At 41.2% G+C, this 24,999-nt stretch overlaps 1 protein-coding gene across 19 annotated transcripts in view; it reads right to left on the bottom strand.

Moving 5' to 3' along the window:
- LRCH3 (leucine rich repeats and calponin homology domain containing 3) overlaps positions 1 to 24,999 on the bottom strand; it is a 61,417-nt gene that overhangs the window by 32,904 nt on the left and 3,514 nt on the right. For all 19 annotated transcript variants that reach the window (XM_035334304.1, XM_035334297.1, XM_035334303.1 and 16 more), the window contains exons 2-5: positions 2,533 to 2,677; positions 899 to 1,025; positions 472 to 577; positions 152 to 288 (exon numbers count right to left, since the gene is read on the bottom strand). In XM_035334304.1, the coding sequence (XP_035190195.1) occupies positions 152 to 288; positions 472 to 577; positions 899 to 1,025; positions 2,533 to 2,677 (515 nt within the window). The remainder of the gene's footprint in view (positions 1 to 151; positions 289 to 471; positions 578 to 898; positions 1,026 to 2,532; positions 2,678 to 24,999) is intronic.

Here is a 24,999-nt window from a genome sequence, read left to right as displayed (position 1 = left end):
CTGTGCTGTATATTTAACACTTTTAGGGAATACAACTTATTTAAAGTCCTCTTGTTCTTAAGTAAAGGTTCTAATAAAAGTTATTCAGCTTTTAACTTTGTTCCACCATTTTTAATTAAACTAGTTATCTGAATTTCTGGCAGCAGTTTACCTGTGCTGGGGGTGACTGGAGAGGGTTGTTCTCTAACATGATGGTTTGCAGATGTCTGAGATTCCTATAACAAACTGGGATCGTTGTTATTTTATTGCAGGAGAAGTCTAACCGAATCAAAGGCAACTCAGCGAGCTCTGCAGGTAGAAAATAAACAATTAATTCAGCAGATTTAAAAGCAAGAATTAAAAAAAAACTGTACATGTACTTTACGAAATAATTAAGTGTATCTGCTTTTAGTTCTCAGGGGAAGAAAAAGGCATTAAAAATACAGAAGTGCTTGAAGTTTCTGCTGTGGCAACTGACAGCCTTTATCTCACCTTCAGGTAAACGCACCAGATGATTTCTTCTGACATTTAGGTCCCGTAAGGATTCCAAATTGCCAATCTGCGGAGGTATTGTTTGTATTTCATTACAGCTCACATCCTACAAAGCATGAGTGAAGAGTGAGTTAGTATGCACCACACAACATAATTGGAGATCCTAGAGTAGATAGAAGTCCTTCTTAAAACAAAGCAGATTTAAATAACTTGCTACTGTGTGCAAGTGACCAGTTTACAATCACAAAGTTCTTAACAGAATGTTAATCTCGCAGATCCCCAGAGAGCATCCCAATTACTGTTTTTAGCAGCTTATCTGAAGCACATCTCAACCTATTACGCATAATTAAATCAATTTAATTCATTTAGTTAAGTCAATTAAATTAAAGATCAAATAGTGGTGGTTAAAGAATAATTGTATACTCACGAGCTCTGTCAGCTGTCTGAGCTGTCCTATTTCTTCAGGTATTGAAACCAATTTATTATTACTTGCTATCAAAACTTTTAGTGGTAGACTACAGAGGTGTACTGGCAATGTTGAAAGCTGGTTTCGGCTTTTTGGACAGAAAGAAAACAAGATCATTACAACTCTCAGGAGAGCTCACCTCTCAAATGGAATGAAACTGCAATGCAAGATATACGCAAAAAGCACACTCCATTTTGACAATCAACTCATTTTTTTAACTAATATAATTACAGTAAAACAAGTTCCATGAAACCTTGCCCCCTGAACTATTACTTGCTTTATCCAGTTGTGTCTGAACACACTTTGAATGTCAAATACCAAGCCTGATCTGATGCTTTTGAACTCAGCTACATAAAATATTTTTGAGACTTCTGAAAACTGGGCATCCTGTCACGACTTAGTATGTTTGAACACGGTGCAAAAGCTTTTCAGGTGGCTAGTATTGCAGGTCAGCAGATACAAAATTCCACAGAGAAAATCACTAGATACACAGTTAGAAATACACTTGAAATACTCAGGAAGTCATGAGGATCACAAATCTTGCCAGGATGGATTTGGCTGTTCCAAAATCCAGTGTTGTACATTTCACAACAGACTACTATTAAAGCAAATACGAGGTCATATGACTCGAGTGTAATCTCAGACGAGAATCAAGTAGGATGAGAATGGATTATAAAAGGAGAAAGACTATCTTTCAAAATAAAATATAGCAAAGAGCAAAGCATGGATGTTTACAATGGAAGTTATTATGATCGTAGCTAAGGATCTTAACTAAGGCTTTGATCAGATGTTGACGTTTACCAAAATATGCTGTTTTTTCATGCCTGAAGCCCAGATTTCCTTGCTATTAAAAATATCTGAGCAGTAGCTGAATCAGCAGTAGCTTTTCAAAGGATTATAGTTGGACTGTATCTGCTAGAGATCAGAGCAATAGGAAATCCATACCCTATTTATACCCTATTCGTATAATTCTCAGCACCAATAAAAAACAAGTTAACGAAATTGGCGGAAGTCTGACACCAGAATGAAATAGCCTGATGTTTTTCTTGATTGCTATCACTGGCAATTTCTAACTACGACTTTTCATCACCTCTTAAAAGACTGTTTCTAGAAATGGAGAATGCTGTACACAGCTGAATTTTATCCATAGGATACACTGCACCAGTTAGCTTTTAGCATTGGCAGGTAGGTGTTTGTGCTTGAGAAAGCTGTTTAAAAGCCACTAGTACAGTGAAGGTCAATTCCATAACGCTTATTCAGGTGCTCAGATTTGAAATTTACACATTATCCAACAACTCTATCCTGTCTTTTCAGTCAGCATGCCTGTATTTCACATGAAAAATACTGGAATATATTATGTGAGTACTTTAAGTTGGAATTAGCTCACGTCTTCATACTCCACTTCTACAAACTGCTGCTTAATCCTTGTGTTCCATGACCTACCTAAGTGAGACGGGTACGGGCTGCCTTGTTTCCATGACACACAATATAACAATGTGATGATCACACACTGTGCCTGTATTATTTATGGATGCACCAAAGTTGATCAACCCAGACTATTGGCGCTAAAGCAAAGTTTTTAAGACAATTGTTACCTGATATTTAGAAATGTTAAAGACTGTAAGTTCAAAACAGCCTCTGGGATATATCGAATGCAGTTCTGGTACACATTAAGGCTCTCAAGGGAGACAAAGTGACACGCTTCTGCTGGAAGCTCTGACAGTCTGTTCCGTGACAAATCTGAGGGGGAAGAAAAAAAACATTCCATGAAGCTATGTTGAAATTTAATGAGGGCAAGTATTATCTGTATATTTGCCATCACACAGTGGGAAGAGTTGGACAGGAAGCAGTTTTGCCATTCTGCCTGCAAGTTTTCAAGATTAGAAAATGATTTACACTTTATGCAGGAAATAAATTAACATCTTAAAATCTTGTGGTGACAATGAGAAAGAGAGACAAGTGCTCCATTCCTTTCATAGTCATGCTTTTGCACCCCTAATCACTTAAAGCTTAAGGGAGTTAGTTTAAGATGTTGAAAGCCCAGATTCAAATCTGCTCCAGGACCAGCCCCACCTTTAGATTATGGATTTTGTATAGGGTGAGTGGTGCTGTAATGAAACACAAAACAAAACCCACAAGTACTCTTCTCCCAGCTCCCTGCTAAGCTGTTCTGTCACATGGATATCTCAGCTTCAAACTTCTAGTCTAAAATATTCACTTTACATAGAATACATAGTGCACATTTATATATAACAGCTCCAGTATGGGAAGCATGGGGCACACACCATATATAAGCCTTCTTTACCATGGCCAAAGCATCCCCCCCTTCACAAAGACACCATTTCAATCCTGAAATCTCAATCATGTAATGCAATAACCAGTTGTCCTGGTAGCAGAGAAATGCCTGCTCGCTGCTAGCAGCAAGATTTACTATTTCTTTGTGATCATACGTTCCCTGCTGGGCAAGAGACAAAGTTTAATCAAAACTACCACCAAATATTTGCATTTGAAGAATCAACATCTTTCCTCAGCCAGTCCAAACTGAAGTCCTATGTGTATCCATCAGCATTACTCTCCTCCAAGGGTAAAAGCTGCATTGTGATAAATAACATGGCTCAAAGTGTTATTTTCTCCTTAAAGGTCAAGCCAAGCTCTCGGTTATGAATGCCAAAGGACAGTTCTCACAAACACACGCTAGTAGCTCCCACTTCCTAACACACCCAGCTCTTAGATCTGACAGGGGTTATGTTCACCATTAAGAACACAAGAAAAATGACTTTGCATCAGCAAGGAGTTTTAGAGATATCGCCTGGTTCATAAAGTGACACTTCACCCACACCTTTTAAGCAGGCAGACATTCACCATAAAAACCCAACTAATCAGTGTTGTGAACGGTCAAAGCAAATATCCAAATGGACCTGCTATGTTCTTTATTTGTTCTTATCCTTTACGAGTTTGGGGGTTATCCTTCAAATAAACTAAGCTTGTAGTGTACCTTTATTCCAGGAAGGAACCATCTGATACAGATTACTTTTTAAAGGCTGACAATTCAGATAGGTCTAGTGAGTCTTGGACTACTACTATTATTATTTTTAAACAAAGGGAAGCTTTTACAGAATAAAAAAGCCCTCCCTGCAGAGCTCTTGTCTACCACTCTGTTTCAGTGTATGCTGCTCTATGGTGCTGAAGGGAAAAAGGTTAATGCTAGGGCAGTTGGAGCTGCCACTGTCTCAATCTTTACAGCTTTGATCAGAAAAAGCCATGAGTTACTACTCGTAAAGAACCAGTAATTAAAAATCTCAGGAGAAAGAAGCACTACACTGAATTTGCAGAGCAAAACTCTCGGATGTATCTTAGTGAAAGTGGTAAGAGACCACATTAACCAATCTGCAGATATGACCAAAGTTAATTACAGCAAAGAATATGATGGATACAAAATAAGGTGGTGTAAGGCGCACACAGATGAGAAACAGGAAAATCATGGAAACATTGAATCAACCGATATAAAAAGGTAATGAGGAACAAACAAGTCTCATTGCCTGTTCAGCAAAAAGTAGGAAAAACTACACCAAGTATTTCTTTTCAGCTTGTATCAACATCAAAGTTGCCTTCAGCTTAAACTAAGTTTGAACTTGATTTTGGAAAGACACCATTTTTAACTCAACATTTCTGCCCAGCTCTAACAGTGGGAGCTAAAATTACAAAACCAAAAGAAGCCATTAGCATTAAGTCTGCACTGAATATCTAGAATGGCCTTACAACAAATCAGGATTATGGATTTTCCTCCTTTTTCTATTTTTTGATAAAGAGGTCAAGCTTTTTTTTTTTTTTTTTTTTTTTTTTTGAAGAAAAGCCTGCACTTACAGATTGCTAAAGACAGTTTCCATAAACATCCTAACCTTACCATGTCCTAATCCTGATAAATCATCAGATAAACATGTCAAATGCCAAGCCAGACCACCGTGATGGATCCTACTTCCTGTTACTGCCATACCCCAAGATTTCTTACTTCCATTGCTCATCCCAGGCCCTTTTTATTGCCAGTTTGTGGGAATTAAATCTAGTTTTTCTGATCACCCAAACTCTATGTGAGCAGCAGGGAAACGGTGGTGCAGGTGGCAGAGCTCCTTGTTCTGCTGGCAGGGATTCCTTTGGCTGCCTTAAAGCACTTGCTGAACTCCAGCCTAAGAGTAGACAGAGAACAAGTAAGACTGATCAGAATCTGCAGACAGTAAAGGAAGTAATAAAATATCTGTGTATACCCTGCAGGGACACAGCGTACACTTTCAAGGGAATTTACGCAGCAGGCACATTTTGTACGAGCCATCTCCTGTAAGACACAAGCCTATCCTAGGGTTTATTTTGCTTTACTTCCCTAATTTAATTCTCATTAGCAATTTACTAAAAATGACAGCAAACTCCAACCCACTTCCCTCCAAATAACATCTGTATAGCTGCAGTAGATTTAAAGCAGAGTACTAGCGCTAAAACTAGGCAACAATGTGGTGGCCAAAATTGCAACATTCCCAGGGGAACATCTCCTGTGCCAACATTGTCTTAAAATGTAGGAGAAGAGTGATTTCCAAACAAACATAGTCCCAACACAAATAAAAGTGATGTATCCTACAAAATTTGTAGTCAGTGCAGCCAACCACAGCAGTTGTAACCACTGAACTCATCTCCGATACGGCTTTGCATAAGGTTTCGCAGCACAGTTGTTTGTTACATATAAGAAAGGGAAAAGAATGCAAATTATTTCAGAAACAACCAAGAGTAACAGAAAAATACTCAGCTTCTCCATTGCCCACATGCCTAAGCATCTGTCTTAAATAATTACTTACATCTTTGGTCCTCACCTAAGGGGTAAGGTGCTTTTTTCTGTTGTTTTTTTAGGGATCGTGGGGGCTGGGACTGAGTTGTACCACAGGATACTGACATCCTCCAGAACACAGCTTTTTCCCTCCTTCACACAGCTGTGCTGCCTGTTTTCAATACGACTCATTTTAACAAAGAACTAGACTTCCCAAGTAATGAACCATGTTTTCTGGCAGAAGAGCCACAGAGAAAAAGTTTGTTTTCACTGTTTTGGAAAGGGTTTAACCACAAACATGAGAAGTCTCTCAATTACTTTTTGTTTCGCTTTATCTTTCCGAAGAATAGTTAAAGCCTTGTGTTTACACGTTGTTCTATTGCCTAGACCCTCATAGCATCTGAGTACTAGACACAAACTTTGTATTTTCTGAGCCATGAGTCAGTATTTCTTTAGAAATAACTTCCTGCAAAATAAGATTAGGTAGCAAGAAATGAAAATACACTTTTTTAAACAACAAATGAGCTCATAGCGTGATAGAAAAGAGACATCGAAGTGGGTTAGCAGCAAAGACTAAGTTTTTCCAGACTTCTCTCAATCTACAATGATTTTTAAAACTTGGCATCTCGGTCTAGGACTAGGAATTCAATGGAAAGCAGACTAAATTGGAGCTGAATTTGGGACGGCAATACAGTCCCTTAAATCATTCAAAATCGGTTTAACCAATTACAAGTTTGGTTGATAACGCTGCAGCATTTTTACTCACATGATAGTCATGACAATGTCATCTCATACAAAGTAACTATGATTTCATGTGCTCAAAGGGGGAATTAAGAGGGAGATCTGCCAGGAACATTAAAAAAAAGGCAAGCATTATAAAGGAGGCTGAGCTGTAGAATAGAACGAGCACTTCAAGAATAAGACAGAAGCAAATATATTCTAAAATAGAGTTAGAACTCTAAATCTGCAAATGAAGAACTGCTTTTGGTTATTTGCAATCCTCTCCTGTCCTGCAGGAGACTCCAACAAGAATTTAAGCTTTCCACGACAGCATCCTAAGCCTTGGTGACATTTTTGGTTTGGGCCACTTCCTCTGGAAGTCTCTCCCCCCGAAACCAGACCTTCAATGGGAGCAGAAACAGAGCTGAGTACAGCAGTCATTGAATGAAGCAATTCAACTCCATCCTCTTCCCCACCTTCTTCCTAAAAATCTCTGAATGAAAGGAACAAAACTAGGAGGTAAATATTTCAAGAAAAAAGCACTCCAGCACTCTATAAAAAAAAAAGCACTCTATATACCTGCAGCACATCAGCATCTGGTGCTTTTCCAAAGGAGGAAGTGGAAGTGAGGTAAGCGAAAAAAAAAGCTATTTCATCAAAAATATCTTGCCAATTACGACTTGTTTTAGTTATATTCTTCTCACTGCAGATATAAAGTAACTGTTTAGTAACAACCAAAAAAATAAAAAGGTGTTCATAGTATGAACTGTTGTGAAAACTACAATTTGTACAAAGATTTCTCTCCATTTCTCAGAAAAATGGCAATGCTGCACTGAGATATTTTTTTTTTTTACAAATACTGTAGCATGAACTAAGAAGTAAAAACTGATAATTGCCAAATCAAGCAAGCAATAATCAGTGTGATGTAGAATATTTAATATGTGCAAACCCTTTTTTCCCTGACATACCACAAAATGCAGAGAGCAAGCATACTAAGTCCCTCTCAAAAGTACAAATCCTGAATTTTACTATGAAGAAACAAATGAGTGAAATACAGCTACTGTAATTTGAACCAGGAATGACTTGTGTTTCGCTTTAATGGGTTAAAGTAACCATTAAAAGGAATCTGCTTAAAAAAAAAAAAAAGGTTCTCCTTGCCTGCTAAAAATGGATGTGTTTCCTTGAAGGCATGATCATGTGGAATTTTGGCAAAGGGGAAACGTTCTTTGGAACTAAGCTCTTTGTGGAAGATAAAACAGCCAACAGTACAAACACAAAACGAAATCTCAGAGCGGAGTCAGATCACTGACCTTTTCCATCCTAATTGGGATTCCACTCAGAAGGCCAGCAAATCCAATGGTCAATGCAAATCGAGCATACGCTACGTTATATTAAAGTTGCATCGTTCGGCATTGAACATAAACTTCTGCTCAAAGAAGAATGTTACAGTAATACCAAACAAGATGTGTGAACAGAGCCCTGCTGAACAGCTATAACACAAACGTGTCTCTGACAAACCCCGACGCACGAAGACGTGCCGTGTAAGGTACCGGCTGCTTGAACCCGCTGCCCAGGATGGGCCGGGAGGGAGCTGCAGCTCAGCTGCTGCTGGCACTCAAACCAGCAGGGTGGTGGCGAATTCCAGCTCCTGGTGAGATGATCAGCCTGCAGAGCCTGCTGCATCGGGAGCACGGCGTCTCATTCCAATCGACTGTGACAGGGAAAGCCAGCCCTAAGCCTGGCCTGGGATACAAAACTTTGTTGATAAAAATCAAGCTTTTGTCACCGCAGACTTGCCTGCGTTCCATAAAGGGCTTTTTCTTTTAAGCTAAAAACGCAAAGCACCAAAACCTAGATCTTTGTCTGTCTATCAAAACCCAGAAGTCAGCAACCACTGTAACACCCGCTGGCAAAACGCTGATGTGAAAGATTGTGACAAGGGCAGCAGCTGCAAGGCATGGGCTCCCAGTCATGACGTGTCGTGACATCAGCTGTGACAGCGCTCAGTGATGCAACAGGACTGGTGTCTGTGACGTGGTTTGAATCCCAGCATCGACGCGTGCTTGCTGTATACTGACCTCAGCTAAGATTATACCTCACCGAAGGGCAAGAAAACGTTCTGCTTTCCCTGTGTTGTAAATTAAAAACACTCTCACGGTTTTCCTTTCACACCAGATGAACCTAAGATGCATTAGCCTGCAGGTGACAGACAAAATCTATTTTGATATAAATAATTAAGTCAACCAACCCATGACCAGGAGGCTGATAGCCAGAGTAATGACAGACAGAAAGAGGCAGAAGGAACTGCTTTACGATGACAAAGGCCAGCTGGTCAAGAAGAACCATGTTCAAAATCTGTGTACAGATGGGTTTCTTCACATACACAACTTAAAAACCGGCAGCGAACTCCACGGTTTCACAACGATAACAAGACTGTGTTATCGTCAGCTTCTTGTAAAACAGCGAAGTAGCTGATGTGATCTCGCAGACATGAAAGCGGCTCACCTGAACAGCTCCTTTACAACCGCTGCTCCTGAAGTCAGCCTGCTCCCTGGGAATTCACTGCTGAGGTTACAAGCCTCATCTTGCAGATAATGTCACAAAGCAGACCTTTTGAGGAGCTTCTTGGTGTCATCTGATAGCTCAAGTGTGACATTTAGAGCCAACTCTCTCAGGACTATTACTTACAGTTCCAAATGCACTCGAAGCACATCGTTATACAAACTGTAACTCCAATTTCGTTAGTTTGTCATCCATTCCATTAGCCACATAAATTCATGCACGTTGATACTGTTTTTGTGGCTTGGTATGTTTCACCTCTCAAACATTTCAGAAATTGAAATGAAAACCTAAAAGCAGTACTCGTAAACCTCCTGATTTTTTGGAAACATTCCCATAAAGCTACTAAAAGAAAATGAGTAAAGTGAAAGCATAGCCCTAAACAGACAGAGTTACTGGTATTACTGCATGGATTTATTGCTCAAGAAAACTAAAAAAAAAATCATAAGAAATTCCTGTGTTATGAATCTGATACTGGTGGTCTCTATACTCACTACGTGGGAATAGTTTTCTTCTTAAGCACTGCAAACCCTGGCATCCTGACAGCTTCATTTCATACTTGGAGGATTTCCTGGCACAGGACGGGTGATTTTACCTCTTCCTGTCTGCTATGATGTAACACCACCACTTTGTCATACCCTAATTTAAAACAAACCTCAGAAATGTCATCTCTTCTCTTACCTTCTACCTGCTAGTCCTGTCAAACCTGAACTTTTCCCAAATATTTCCCCATGCATCTCAGATACATCTCTCAGTAACCCATTAAGTCAAAGCAAAAGAAGGTGGCATTTACTGGCCTGAGTGGAGACTGTTCCTTCTTTTCCTTTCTGATTTTCACCTACATGATTTTTGTAGCCCTGCATTGGATACAACCCCCAATTCCTAGTTTCAATTTCCAATATTTCATGAGGTTAGAGAAGTTAGACTAGGACATGCAATTTGACCTTGATACACTTATCGCATTTCAATTCTCAGCAGACCCACTCGTGGTGTGTATAATCGCATTCTGCCTTAGCAGGAATACTAGCAGCACTGAACTCTTTTAACCATTTCCAGGGACTACCATTTCGGAGCCAAGAACCAGCCAAGCCCGTTGCATTTTACAGCACAAACAGGCTATGATTTCTGCAGATACAGAAAGAGAGGCAAAAGTTAGTGGTTTGTTTCAAACGTCAGCTTGGCGGTGCTGTGCCTCGAACACAGAGGTGCTCACCACCAAAGCCTGTTTCACCATCTTGAGAACATACTGCGTAGCACACAGAACGAACTGAAAGATTACACTTTGCACTGCAATCAGCCCTCTAGATTTCCTGCCTCGTGTGCTAAAGACGAGGTTTGTAAAGTCAAGGTCTGCAGCGTGCTTTTAACCAACGCTGCTTAACACTGTCCTTTGTAAAAAGGACTTCAAATCATTGCCAAACCATTGTCAAGTTTCAGATGTGTGGATCAAAGTTTCTCATATGGTATTTCCTCTAGATATGCTTTGTTTTCATGAATTTTTACAAAATAAATCAAGTTTCTTGCCAACTACTTAAAACAAAACAAGAAAACCCCTCACTTCCCCTGAAGAATTCCTACAAAGCCTTTGCATGTAGCAATTCTGGCCAAAGGACTCACCTCTTGCTTCAACACAGAGGTTACCAAATGAAATCTAGCTATTTTTTTTAAGCTCAGAAACATCTTACTAAGAGTCACACAACAGAATTTTGTAGACTGTGGTCCCCAATTACATGAACTACGCTTTTTTTTTTTTTTTTAACATTAATTCGCCCTTTCGACTCTTCTCCACTGAAACACATCACTTGGACACACAAAATTAATCAAATAAAACTGTCACTGAGCTTAGTCTCTGTAGTATTCACCATTCACACTACGAAAATCTACATACAAAGATCTGTAAGAGCTTTAATTCTGCTTCTATTTATATTCTACCAAATTGAGAAAACTCAGTCATACCTGGGACCAAAGAGGAAAACAGACGACTAGAACTCACTCCCATTTTCCCCATTTTTGCTCTCCATGTTATTTTTACTGCATATTTGCTCTGGTTTAGCTTTTTCTTTTGCACATGAATGAGAACCTCCCAGGTGTCACCATAAAAACAAAAAGACTAAACACAAGCATATATTTTATAGCCCTGCACTTCGGACCAGATGCTGTACATCCTTTGACAAGAAAGCACAGTCCCCCGACAGCACGATTTTCTCAACGCAGCAGATCACGAGTACTGCAAGAGGAGGATAAACATTCAAATCAGAGTAACAGCTTGGAATAAAATGCCACTTTCTCTGAGAAATTTTTCTACTTTCCTTTTACAAGGAAAATATATGTATATATTTTTTACTAACACACAAAAAAGTGGAAACTGCAGAACACCATTACACAGCTGCTCTCGTGAGTACTAGCAAACAGGCAAAGCGAGAGGCTCTAGTCCCCACAAGGAGCTGAGAATTCCTAATATTCCACAAACTTCAGTTGGTTTCTCCTCTAGTTGCCTCTAGAGCAGGCAAATCAGTAGCCTAGACAAACCAAACTCATGTCAAGCCTTATTTATGTTTCAACGTAGATTGTGGCTTCGCAGTCAGCCAATCTAAGCCGGCAGGACCACGGAAGGGAACAATTCCTCACTGGCCTCATCATCATCCCCTCCCTCGTGCCAGCGCTGCTGATTGCACAGCCACACAGCCAGTTGGATCTCATTACTGTGAACAAACCTGAAAGAGAGAAAGAAAGAAAAAAAAAAAAAAACACAAAGCCACAAATAGTTTGCAGCCGTTCTGAGGCATGATCTGATTCATGGTGCTGTTGTGTAAGCTCTTACATCAACGCAAGGGAGAAGATGAGAATGTGCGGCTACGTGTGTAGGGAAGAAGGAGACCATGACTTCTGCCAGGTGCTGGGATTTGGACTAGCTGCTTTATGGTAACCACGAAACCATGCTTCTCTGGTTCCTTACCATACATGCTACTAATAAAACACAGATCGTTTCAGAATAGCAAAGTCAGGGTCGCAACCAGGGATTTATTCCCAGGTTTTGCTCCTTACACGCTTGTGGACACAGCACAGTATTTTAAGGACGGCACGTGGTGGAGCGAAGCAAACACTTCAGGAATGAGTTGCCACCACTTCTCAGATGAGAAGAAAACAGTGACTTGAGGAAGGAGCCATGCAGAAGGAAGTCCGATGACCCAGCAGCTGGGCTTTATGACCTGTCTGTAAACCAGAGGACAGACTAGACAGAATACACACTGCGACTGGATGTGCTGCTACAGCACAGACGATACAAGCAAAGCAGAACTGTTTATCTATGTCTGAAAATAAGGATTAATTCTAACCCTTTCCTAAGGAGCTGTAAGTTGAAAACGTTTATATACATATATCTTCCCCACCCCCTCATATCTTCTATCTTCCAGCTATTTCATTCCATTTCCTCACTAAATGTGGGCATCCAGCCAACAGAATAATCACGCATCTCTTCCAAACGACCCTAAAATATCAAGCCAAACAAACTAAAATAAGTGAAAGTAGGAGAAGCAATGTCACAAGAGATCTAACGCGGGGGAAATGAACCAGGGTCTCCAACTCACCAGCTCTGGGGAAGTTCTGTTCCTGGCAGGCTGGCTGCATTGCAAATCACCGTGTTTATTTGTGTAAAACACGCATACAGGATTTATCTCCAGGAAAAGCAGCCCTTGGATGACACCTACAAAGCTGGTAAGGCAGCACACACCCCTTCATTGATAAACCCAGTTTAAAGGCGGCTACCTTGGCTTGACCCAAAGCTACTCCTAGTTGACTTAAGCTATACTAAAACAAAGGACGAAGTCAAATCATGGCATGAAACCTGTGTGCCCAGATTTTTACCCTATTATAATCAAAACAGTATACAATCACATCTGAAAGCCTTGGAGAGGCACCCTCTGGCATCCCATTATACTGGCATGAAACGATCACATCTATCAGATACTCCTTACCCCACGCCCCTTTGCAGTAAGCTACTGATTCTGCAATACTCGGATGAGGATTTCCCCATTCACATCAGGCAAGAAAACAGTCAAGTTAGCTCATACTGGTTTTTCAGTTGTTAAAACTCTTCTTGCAAATTCTGCCTGAAGCTAACTTAGGGAGGACCTATATGAACTGCATTCTCTAGCAGTCCTGTGGAGTCACTAGCTCTTATCTGCACACTGACAAACAAGCAGAAGCCTTGCCTCTGTGAAAATGCTTAGAAGATGGTTAAGAAAGAAGGCAACTTTAGAAAAAAATATCTGTAATCGGGATTATCTAAACAGACTACTTGGAATCAGATCAGAGCCCTCATTACTTAAACATCCCATTTTCTTTCATCATTAAGCAACCATCTTTGCTAGAACGGGAGCAAAATGTCCTCATTATAAAGGAGACTAAGCTCTTGTTGCAGACGTTTCGCTGCACCACCACCACTTAGAATCATTACCTGTTTCAGTCCCTCAATCGCAGCAAACAAGATGAAATCTAGCTCTTCTGCATTTCTTCCTTGCCTTTAATTTAAGAAATCTGCTTTTCTGGGTTCTCATTCTCAGAACTATGGAAAAACTATCATGCTTCAGAACAACTATGAGTAAATACACGAAATTCCACCAAACGTTTCAGTGCTTTTCACTATTTTTGCTTCCCATAGGCCTGAGCTGCCCTTTTCCTATACTATTTAGGAAAGACATACCTCCCTTCCATGGGTTCTCTTCCCCTGTCAGGAAGCAATTTCTCATTTTGTTTCACAGCTCTTTCCTTTTCCCATGAGCATGCCAGGACAACTGACAGCTCAAGACCTGCATACCACTTCTTACTTTCAACGGGGGCAGAACTAACCTGGCAGTGACTTGTTCTTAGTGATCTGGTTTCCAATGCTGAGCAGAGAAGCACTGAACTGCTGTGCAGAAACAGGAATGAACATGGCAAGGGGCCATAACGTCTTCTACCTGCTGTGACAGTCTCTTGAAACTACATGCCAGCTTCATTAAACTTCAGCTGAAGACATCCATTTGTAGGCTGCAGTCAGAATGTCAGGTCACTCAGTAATATGTATTTTTAATCTTACTTTTAATGAGAAAACGTGTTACTGTCCTTCTGTCGCAGTAAGCTGTATTCAGAAGTGTGCTTCATTACAGGACAGAACGCCAAGCTGCCACCTACCCAACAGGTGGCTAAGCTGTGCTGTCAGGGGAAGATGTCTGCTTGTTAGCGGAGAGGAGGCTGTGAGTTCCACTTGGCAACTTTTCATTTCCTTACTTCTGTAAGTTTAAAGAATCATTTTTCTCATAGTCCAGAGACCTGCCAGTAAGCACTTCTAGGTTTTCGTGTACATCATCAACTCCTTCAGTTCCATTTCTCACTTTGGCATTTTTTACATGGAAAGCCTATAACTTACGGTACGTACATAAGGTACTGCACACACAAGACATTACGTAAAATAGAAGAGACTCTTGCCAATAAACTATATTACACACAACTCCCCACAAAAGATAAATGTATGATAAATATTAGCTCCCACACTTCGTGATTAGGCTCTCGATATTATGCTAGATACCACAGTCCATAGCATAAATTCCACTGACAAGTCCATTTTTCAGAAACGGAGGGGGAAGTGGGGAAGGGGCAGATAAATTGGGTAAAGCAAAACCACTGGTTAATATAAAACAATGCAGATGACGTACAGTGCTCAGTAGAGTGCTGACAGAAGAGTACCAAGACCTCCTTGGCAGCTCTGACCCAGACTAGAAACCCCCTGAAAGGCAGCAGAGTGCCTCTTCACCAGAGGTCTGCTATCCAACCTGGTGGTCCCGTAACCAGCTCAGGTACCCCAAGTGCACTTACTGCTCTGTGAAACCACCCTGAACAATCTGCTCACAGCTATGGAGAGTTCAGCCTGAAGGGACTCCCAGTGGGGAAGATCGTATGTTACTGTCACTTTGCTTAATGCTCTGCTGTGGCTTTCATCTGTATCAGTGAAATACATCACACATTCAGCGGTTCCAACAGCTTGGCAACCGAACTGGAACTCGGGGAGGGAGACCTGGCATGCAGTAAAGACAAGGATAAGGCAGTCAGGAGGGCTGGAAATGTAAAATGCAACCAACAAAGGCTCTGGATTTCCACCGTTCATCTATTTATTTTACTAAATGCTAGCAATGACTTCAATTCATCTTAATATTGTACATACTGTTCTCCATCTACAAGAATGTTCACATGTAACCATTTCAGCTAACGGAATAGGAATATTAGCAGCAGCTGCAACTTAACCCAGTATCACACTAGCTTTGCATATTTCCCTCTGTATTTTTCACCAATAAGTTAAAAATACATTACCTTACTGTATTTCCTTTTTTGCCCCACAGACAGTTTAAAATACTGACTTAATAAAGTCAGTAATAGATAGTGAAAAGAAGTTTTAGCTACAAATGCAGCTTGAAATGTTTTTCATGGAGAATTAGAAACGCACCAGCTCAAACCTGAACTGAAAACTCAGGCATCTTAAAAAAAATCACAATAAAAGGGCAATTATTTTCAGAGAAAGGCAAGCATTTCTGTAAAATTTTATGCTGTTATTAATGCATTTCTGCAAAGTTCTTAATAGAGTGCCTCCGTACTTCTGGCATTTAGCTACAGCCTCATCAGACTGCACAGTAAGGTCACCAAATACGTCTCATGCCACTGCAGACACTGATCTGTCTTCAGCAGGATGGTATTTTATTGAAGAGAAAAGTCAATAAAGTCCCAGCGGTCAAAAGTCCTATGTTCTCTTAATGACTCCTTGAGGCCATCTCTCATGCTGACATCACTGCTAACAAAAAAAGCCTGTTACACTTTACACAAGCAGCGCTGCAGTTTTCAATAGGACAATTATAGCCAGAATCCTAGAAAAGGAGATGGAGCCTTACCAAGTCATCTGTACAATACAAGCCATTTCAGTGTCGAGAAGTAAAAAAATGGTACAGGATATGTATGGAAAGTATCCCGCATCAAATGGAGAGCAGCCAGATGAGGAGATAAATGACAGCAACTCCCAAAACATATGTTCATAATATAAAATAAATTTTGAATCTGGAAACCATAAAAGTCACCTTCAGTCAAAAACACATCACGCAGACATTAGCGGGGATCAAGGCCTACAGAAGTGGTGGTCACAATTTCATCCATCTTCATTATGTTAAAAGCTAAGCTGGCTAAAAAACAGTAGCAAGGCGATCAAAATGAATGCTACCTTCTCAAATTAGTATTTTGAACTGATTTGCATACAACTTTTCACTAAAAAATTAAACATTATGAAACCCAGGGCAACAAACAAAACCCAAAGTGATCTGACTGCAATTGAAAATGTATTTTTTCAAAACCAACCCTGGCTGAACAGTCAGCGTTTCTCCTGTGAGTCACTGATGCAAATCCAGCTCAAACTGCAGCAGCCACTTTGAGAGCTTTGGGCTGGTCCGTGTGGAAGCGGCGGCACCATCCCTGCAGCTCCTGAGAAGCACCACGGACAGCTTTGTGCCTAGGCAATTCCAGCTATGCTGGCTCAGGACGAGCTGGACGGAACCTAAGGACCAGCAAAATGAAAGCTGCTTGCCTGATAGGAAAATTCTTGACAAACACTGAGCCCCAGAATAAAAGCTGCCTGGTGACTGCCTGCGCTGCACCATGAGAATCCCACTGCCAGAGATCCCCAGCACTCTTCTTCAGAATTAATATTTTACTATCTGTTATTTATAGAGCTCTACCTATGCACAAAACCTTGCAAACAAAGGAAAGTGTTAACTCAAAAACATGCAAAAATGCAAACCCAACAAAAATTCCAATGGAAAATCTCCAAGTAGGCACACATGAAGCAGTTTCTCTAACACGTGGACATGAGCGTAAGGACACCCAAAGCCTGCTCCTGCTCCTCAGCAACAGGACACCCTGCCTGCTGCCACTGCTCGAGAAATACTTGACTGGCTTCCAGCAGAGCCAGGTTTCATTTTACACAAGTGCTTCACTGGGTTAGCAGTGAGGGGAAGTGCAAGGCAAATAACTCATCTCCCCCAGTCCCCCAGCCCAGTTAAAATATCTTTAGGTCCAAAAGGAATTATCTAACTATGTAAATCAACTTAAAATTAATTTTAAGGCAAATGGCACATAAGAGCTTAGAATATAGAGCTAGACCTATTGCTAAATTATACGACACACAATCCATGTGCAAACCTCCGTATCCATCTATTTCTGTTTCCTATTAGAAATTACAAGTGTTGTTAAAACCATACATTTAATATAAATTCAACCCACTTATCTTCCCCAGAAAAAGCCAATGGATCGCGCAGGGGGACAGTTACACACAAATTAATTGGCTCTGCTGAGCATTTTTTTTAAAAAGAAACTACATTATAAAACCAGCACATTCACTTATTAATTTAGCTTCATTATAAATATGGAAATGATCAGTAACAAGCAAGCAGTGTGGGTAGGAAAATATTAGTCAAGCAGGAGTATTTGAAGTTTATACAAACCAAAAAACGATGCTAAAGCTTTAACGACAGTGATGGTACTGAAGCAGCAGTATTTCTCTTGCCCTGAAAGCAATACTGATTTCTTGTTTTTGTAAGTGTATGATGACAAAGCATCCTGAGATCACCAGAAACTCAGAAATACATCTACACCTCTACGAGAAGTAAAATAAAACTCCTCAGGCTACTATAAAGTCAGAGAAACTTGTGAAAGGTGTCACCATAAAATACATTTGAAAATAAAATTGAGTCTCTAGCCTATTTCACCCGATAACATTTTGCCATTCTTCACAAACAAGAACTTCACCTCTATGAAACTGCAGCCACAGCCAAAGCAGCAGCAGCTGTTCTAACTGGGACAAGAAACACTGCATAAAAAACCAGAGCACCGTACTTTTGTTGCTAGTATAAATGGAGGAGATCACAAGACGAGAGGCCATACACTGATTAAAAATATGGCAAATGAAAGTTTGCCACTGAAGCTTGGCTCCCGCTTCAACAGTTAAAACCAGCCATGCAGCAGGAAGAACTCGTCTGTAACTTGCGAGAGCCACGTGGAAAAGCTGTTATGTGGAAAGCAACACGATGCAAGCCTGCGAACAGCCAGAGTGCAGTAAAGTTTATTACGGTTCAACTGTGCAACCAACTGATGCTGCTGGTGCTGAGAGAAGTTGTATGTTCAATGTTATACGTACAAACGTACTGGATTCTCCTTCATTAAACCCCTCATTGCAGAAGATGCTACCTGTCAGAGGTAGGTTGACGCTGGCCTATGAATTCAGATCTCTTATTTTTTGCTGACCAAAAAGGGCATCTCCAGCTTTACAGATGTTAACATGCCCAGTTCCTCTTACGTACTGTTATCCCTGCACAACATGCAACTTGATGAATTCCATAATGTAGTAGGTTTCAAATCAACTGGCATGGAAAGAAACTACAAGGGCAGATAATACACTTTCCAAGTGTTTTGTAGGTGTGTTTTAATGTACATTCAATATCAAACTTGAAATCAAATGGATCTCAAGTCCCCCGGATAAGACAGAGGGTTTACAATTTCTTTTTTCCACCTTTTCTTCATGGAGCACAAACTCTGTTCTTCAGCTTTAAAATTACATGGCTTTGCCTGGGAAGTAAAACAATGCGCCACAAGCTCTTCTCTAAACGCGTCTGACACACACACATCCCAGGGAGGAAGCGGCACGTACCGCACAAGCAGCACAGGAAAAGCAAGATGCAAGGAGGTGGGAGAAGTGGTGGTGGAAGGATTTCTCTGAGGTCAGAAACAGAATTGAAACAGAACAGCCAAAAATAAGATGAATCATGTATTTAACATATGAACACATTTTCTTCTACTATGATTTAAAAGTAGACCAAACTGTCCCCAGTGGAGAAACACACGAGTATGAAGTGCATCTCGTACCCCAAGTGTGAGGGGTAGGTACCTGTGCCAATCAACAGAGCTTCTCTGCCTTGTGCACTGCATCGGTGCCACGCAAGAGCAAAGAGAAGGTCTCAAGATTCTGGTCAGGCTCTTGTGTTTATTTGCTTTTGCAATCCCCGAAGTCCTGAGCAATTGTCAGGTATCTGATACATTTCTCACTACTACTACTGAGAAAGCTCCAGAGACATGTGTTGTAGTCATTCATTAGAAAAGGAAATCCCTCCTCCAAAACAGAGGAGACAATGCCTCATTCAACTTATACCAGAACCTGCCCAAACAGCTTGTCAAGGACGCCTTGCACGCTTCTAAAAAAGTCCCTGAATTTCCATCTACTGGATATTCAATACGGTCAAGACTTGAAAAGAATTGCATCGCATCCAAGGGATACAGTCAGATTAGTACCACTTGCTTTGTGCCCTTCCTCTTCAAAGTGCTCCGTGCTTATTAATTAACCAATGGCAGCAAACACGACGCTCTTCCCTAGATGCAATTTGAGCAGAATGCCACGGTACAAGAAAAGTTAAACTCCAGAAAATACATGTAGTATATTCACTTCATAAGGAATAAAGATTTCTGGCAAGAAAAGCTACTTATAGTATTTCTTTTATTAGTAGTTTAATACTTTGGTCTAGAAGAAATTCTATGAACTGGAAGAGATTCTTGCACTCAGTAACAAGAAAGAAGCGTAATCAAGATTTGCAACTTTCCTAGTTTCAGCTCTAGGATAAATGTAGTTGGTACCAGACTTTCTATTCACACTTATTTTTCAGACTTACTCACTACAATTGCAACCATCTGTGTGCTTAGAATGAAAAGCTAGTATTTAATCCAGTGAAGACGATGAAAAGCTTCTAGGCCTTCCCTGGCACCATAAAACTTTTAATGGCAATTACAACAATCTTCTGACACGAGACATCGCTAAACGACGTGATATGATTTGCACAGCAGCAGCACAGAGCCATAAAACATGCAATACTGAATACTTCGCAACACATTTACAGCTCAAACGATCTGTCTGCTGCTTTAGCACAGATGAGTCCCAAAGATAATTTTTTCCCCTACTAAGCAAAAATCCACCTGCCCCTTGGCAGGCCAGCAGAATAAAAGGAAGCAGCAGATCTTTTATGGCCCATAACCACATTCAGTCGTGGCCCTCTACAAAAACATTTATTCCATAGCCGAGCTCAGAGTCAACGCAGTGACAAGCACGTAATTGTGCGGCTATGATTGTGCTCAATGACTCTTTTACTCCTGGGGAACAGCGCCTATGACACCAGCACGACGGCTGACAGGAGCCTTTGGCTACGGCTGAACCGAGAGGTAATGTATACGGCCATAAATAACGGCAAGAGTGAATTAAGCAGGCTTAAATTACGACTTGTCTCATCAGCACCCTAAAATTAATGGTCTCCTTGGATTTAAAAGAAATTTTCTACCAAATGCTAAGATGTAGATTATTCCTCTTTTTCTGCAGTAACAGCTTGGAGAAGAATGGAGCTGGCAATGCGTGGTGCGTTTGGGGTAGGGATGAAGATTGAGGAGAGGAAAGGCTAGGAGGTGGGAGCTGGGCTGAAGCAGATGAGCCAAAACAGGTACAGAAGAGAAAATGGAGACAACAGCACGGTGCTGGGGACACCCGACACAATCCACATGTAGGAACCCACCCTGCCCAAGCTCTGTCCCCCCCGGTACCAGGTGCAGAGCCCAAGCTCTGCACATGCCACCTTTCCTCCCCTCCCAAACACCAGCACAGCACAGAGGCCGAGCACTGCCTAAAGAGCCCCCAGGGAAGAACAACCCGCGGCCGCCCGACTGGCTCAGGAGAGAGATGCGACAGGTGCACGAGTTTGGATGGTGCTCACGAGTCATGCGGATGCCAGCGTGATTCCGTCTGACTGCATCTAGATACCCAGCCTCTACCCAGCATTCGGCACCAAAACATAACCTGGAAGAGGCACCAAGACTTCATTTTTTTAAAAACAAAGTTGAACTCTTAGGTAGGACTGGAAACTCAAGCAGACGGAACAGTCTGTAATCAAAGATGCCCACGTAACTAATTTCTCACTTCCTGTGCATTGCTACTGCCCACAGGTCTTTGATTATAACCACACGCTACTTTTCGTTCCTCTTCGAGATTTTTCTGTTCAAGCAGATTTCTTCAGACGAGATGAACTTACTGAACAATGAGCGCTGATCATAGCAAAGGTCTTCTGCAAGAGCCTGTTGTTGAAAAAACATCAGGAACAAAGCAGAGAACTACAGAAAGAAAAAGGGAAGGCTTACCCCACAGTTCATGAACGCTGCTTTGGGAAAATGGATTGCATCCTGTCACTGCCATGCATTTCCTTCATAATACCAAAGAAATCTTCCAATATATTTTTCCAAGGTCTTTGATCACACATTTCCATTGTTCTAGAGGTTGGGCTTGATTTCTAGTACTACTGAGGAGTCACCAAGGCATTGGAAGTTAAGAACTGCATTTTTAAAAGTATATATAAAAGCCTGCAATCTCTGGGTTGCCTAAAACCTCCAGGCACTAAAGTGCTTTGACCTTGGTTCCCCAAATCAACAAATGCTTTCAGGTTTTGTGTAATTCCGAGATTTGTATCTGTAAACTGCAGTAACATGACCTTGCTTCATTTCAGAGATTATATAGAAAAATGGCGTTTGAAGCCTTGTCAGCAGCAGGGAGCACTAACCAAAGCCCAAGGCAACAGTAACACAGTTTGGTATTCACAGCTAAATTTCAACAGTATGCAGAATAAAGAGAATTAAATTCACATGGTTGGTTGCTCAATAAGAGAAAGAAATGAATAGATGCCCACTGATCCTACTGGCCTCTGCACAGAGCGGAACATGGTTAAAAACCATGGAGTCAACACCTGGGCTGCATGGAAAGTGGGATTTTTTAGGCACCTCCTCATTTTGGAGTGCTTCAGCTACATTCAGAGAAGACTAGGACTGCAAATATTTTAACTTTCAAATCAATAACATGTCCAGCTGGGAAAGAACAAAGGCTCTCCTCTCACTCTACAGAGACTTCTGTGCCCTGTCATTAAAAGCAGTGGTTTGTAGCGTGCAATCATAAGCGATGCTGAAATAAAGGGCTATCGGAACACGTTGGGGGACTTCGAAGTGAAAAATAAAGTCCTCTTCTTGCATATATACAGAAGTACTAGTTTATACAAAACAATCCTATAAAAAAAGATCAGAGTCTTTGAATATGTACAATCCAGAGAACTAAAGAAATACTTGGACTGCTTTAATACACTGAACAGTCTAACCTCCAAGACACTTTTAACATGAATGGGTTTTCCCCCTCCACTGTTGGGAGGGGGATATCAGCAGATAAAGGCAAAAAGCACACTGCTCAGCCCGTGACTTCAGCTAAATACACAACTGCTATTCATCTGGGCTGCTTGGCTAACATCGGAAACCATGCGCTCCAAGCCTGATTAATTATTAAAGGCAGGAAAACCCTTGAATGGAGCATAAACCCTTGAGTTGCAGCCTTTTCGTTAGCTACCATGTCATGTCGTTTTTAACACACGCTGTATAATTTGCAGCATTTGTTGTAACTTACTCTTCACTGCTGGTTCTTCCACTAGAGAAACTAATTATGCCTGCTGCAGTCTAAAGCTAAACGCAAACCATCCCTTTAACATTACTTGCACAGAACGATGTGTTTTGCCAGATGAAAGCAGGAGATCCAAACCTGTCAGCAATGAAGTTTCACCGAATGCTACTCAGCTCTGTAAGCTGTGCTGTGAAAGAAGAAATTCCCAGGCCCATTGACTCAAAGGCCCACATGTTGTTCTACAAAAAATAATTAGCAAATTTACAACAGGTCAGTGGTAAAGGGTTTCAAGATCAAGTTAAGGTGCGATTCACAGTTGATACCAGTTTACGCGTCAGCCAAACCAGGCCCTCCCATTCTCCTCACCCCATGCAGTCTTTCCCCCCTTTGGTTTGCTGGCATCCCCAGACGTGAAGGCACAGCGAGCTGTCCGAGGGCTTGATCCAACTGCCAACGAGTTGCTGGCTCAGCTTCAGCCCTGTAAGCACAAACCAGCTTGCTGGAAGGCACCGGGAGCACTGGTGTTCACTACACAGCAGGAGATGAAGGCAGAGCTTCCCCTTTCAGCACCAGCAGAGAACTTGGATCACTTTAGGCGGTGTGCTTACAACTGACTTTGGGGAACACTTAATTAGCAGAAATTTGCTACCTCCAAGCACAGGTAAGCCACAGGAGAGGGCTGAAGGACACCACAAGAGAAATAAAAACATTCATTCACCTGTTTCCTAAACTCAACTCTGTCCTTCATGGGATTGGAGTTGATGTATTCACGTATCAGTTCCTCTCCATTTTCATGTTTATGTAGCTACAGTTACATCCCAAACCAACTGAGATTGAGTAGGCAGACAAGTCCTTATAATAAAACCGGATTGTGATGGAGGCAGGGAGGTGGATGACTACTAGAGAAGTAACCAGAAACACATGTAATTCTGAACACCTCTTAGGAGGGTTTCCTGGTAGTAAAAGTCTGATTGTGAGACTTTTTTTTTTTAAGGTCAACTCACTAAAATAAAGGAATTCCAAATGCCATGTATTAGCTTTATTGCAACAAGGCTTAGAAAGCACAAGCTCAGACTCCACTTCCCCAGCTGCTATAAAACATGAAGCAAAAGGACTGCCTGGGTGCCAAGAGGCTCTGAACATTACTGCGAGCCTCAGCTCTCTATCAAAACCCAATCCAACACATTCAACAAAACCCATAAACCACCACAGTCAGCTTCTCCCTGTATTGAGAGGTAACAAAGCGAGAGAAGTGGTCTCAGTGCACCAAAGCACGAGTCTGAACTATCCTAATGAAACGCTGAGTTTGGAGTTTTAATGCTGCAACTTTAGGGATCATCAAACAGCCAGCACTGTACGCTCTTGTGACAAACCCCTGCTGCTTGAATGGAGAGCCATCCCCTTCCCCTCCACGGCATCTTAAAGATCATAATGAAATTACATTCCTACAGTAACCCAGAGAGTTTTTTATTCAAACAATTGTTTCATTTTAGCATGGTTTGGACTTTGCTGTTGTGGCTATAAGAACACGTGTGGGAGTTATGGACACTGCTATATGAGCCACGCTGTGCTTTTCATGCTGTTTTACATTTCATCAACTGAATTTCTGGCAGAAATTAAAAATACCAATGAGACCACTTGCTGCAGAACGGTCGCAGTCACTGTGATCCATCTAAAAGCACGCAAGCATTTAGCATATAGAAGATGTATTGACAGTATGCTCAGCCTTTACTGTTTCTGTGGAGAGCTTCTAAGAAGAAAACTATAAAGATACCTTACTGGCAAGGTCGTTCAAGTCATTCACAATGCAGGAGCAGATAACCTTCCCCCCCCACCCCTTTCCAGAGCCCTTGTTCACTATTAATGTATTCCAGAAACAAGATAGAGTGCTCAGCACATAGTTATCGTACCAGTCAATTTCCATACAACAGCCATTTTTTATATCACAAAAACCCACAGATTCCCATTTTCGCCTTTAAAAATGGAATCTGAGTGGTTTAGGTAATTACAGCTGTCATGGCGGGTTTGACAAATAATTTCTCTGCTCAATGTATGCTTCAGGCCACTGGGAAAGCCGTCAAATAATGACATCAGAGTCTACATTAGGACTGGCAAAATGCAGCTACATTTCCTTTCATATTTAACTCAAATGGTTTATGGCTCTTCCTTTTCCTATTCCCTTGTTGAACAGGAGAGTGGAACGAACAAACGGATTGTAATTCAACCCAAATTAAATGGAGATAGATAACAGTGAAAGAGTGTGAAAGAAAAAACGAAGCACATCCTTGCTTTGGTAATGAAGAAGTTTGCCCGTTCTTCATCAGTGAGTTTTGCAAGCTTGAGTCACTTCCTAGAATTCCAGGCTGTAAGGGATGAGCACAAAGACCAGCTGGCTGCTTTCCCCTTAGTCTTCCCTGCTTCTTACATGATCTTAATTCCAGT

The sequence above is a fragment of the Oxyura jamaicensis genome, chromosome 9 (assembly GCF_011077185.1).
Source record: "Oxyura jamaicensis isolate SHBP4307 breed ruddy duck chromosome 9, BPBGC_Ojam_1.0, whole genome shotgun sequence".
In the NCBI taxonomy this organism is placed as follows: domain Eukaryota; kingdom Metazoa; phylum Chordata; class Aves; order Anseriformes; family Anatidae; genus Oxyura; species Oxyura jamaicensis.
The sequence above is the reverse complement of the archived record's forward strand: the minus strand, read 5'-3'. Positions and strand labels throughout refer to the sequence as shown.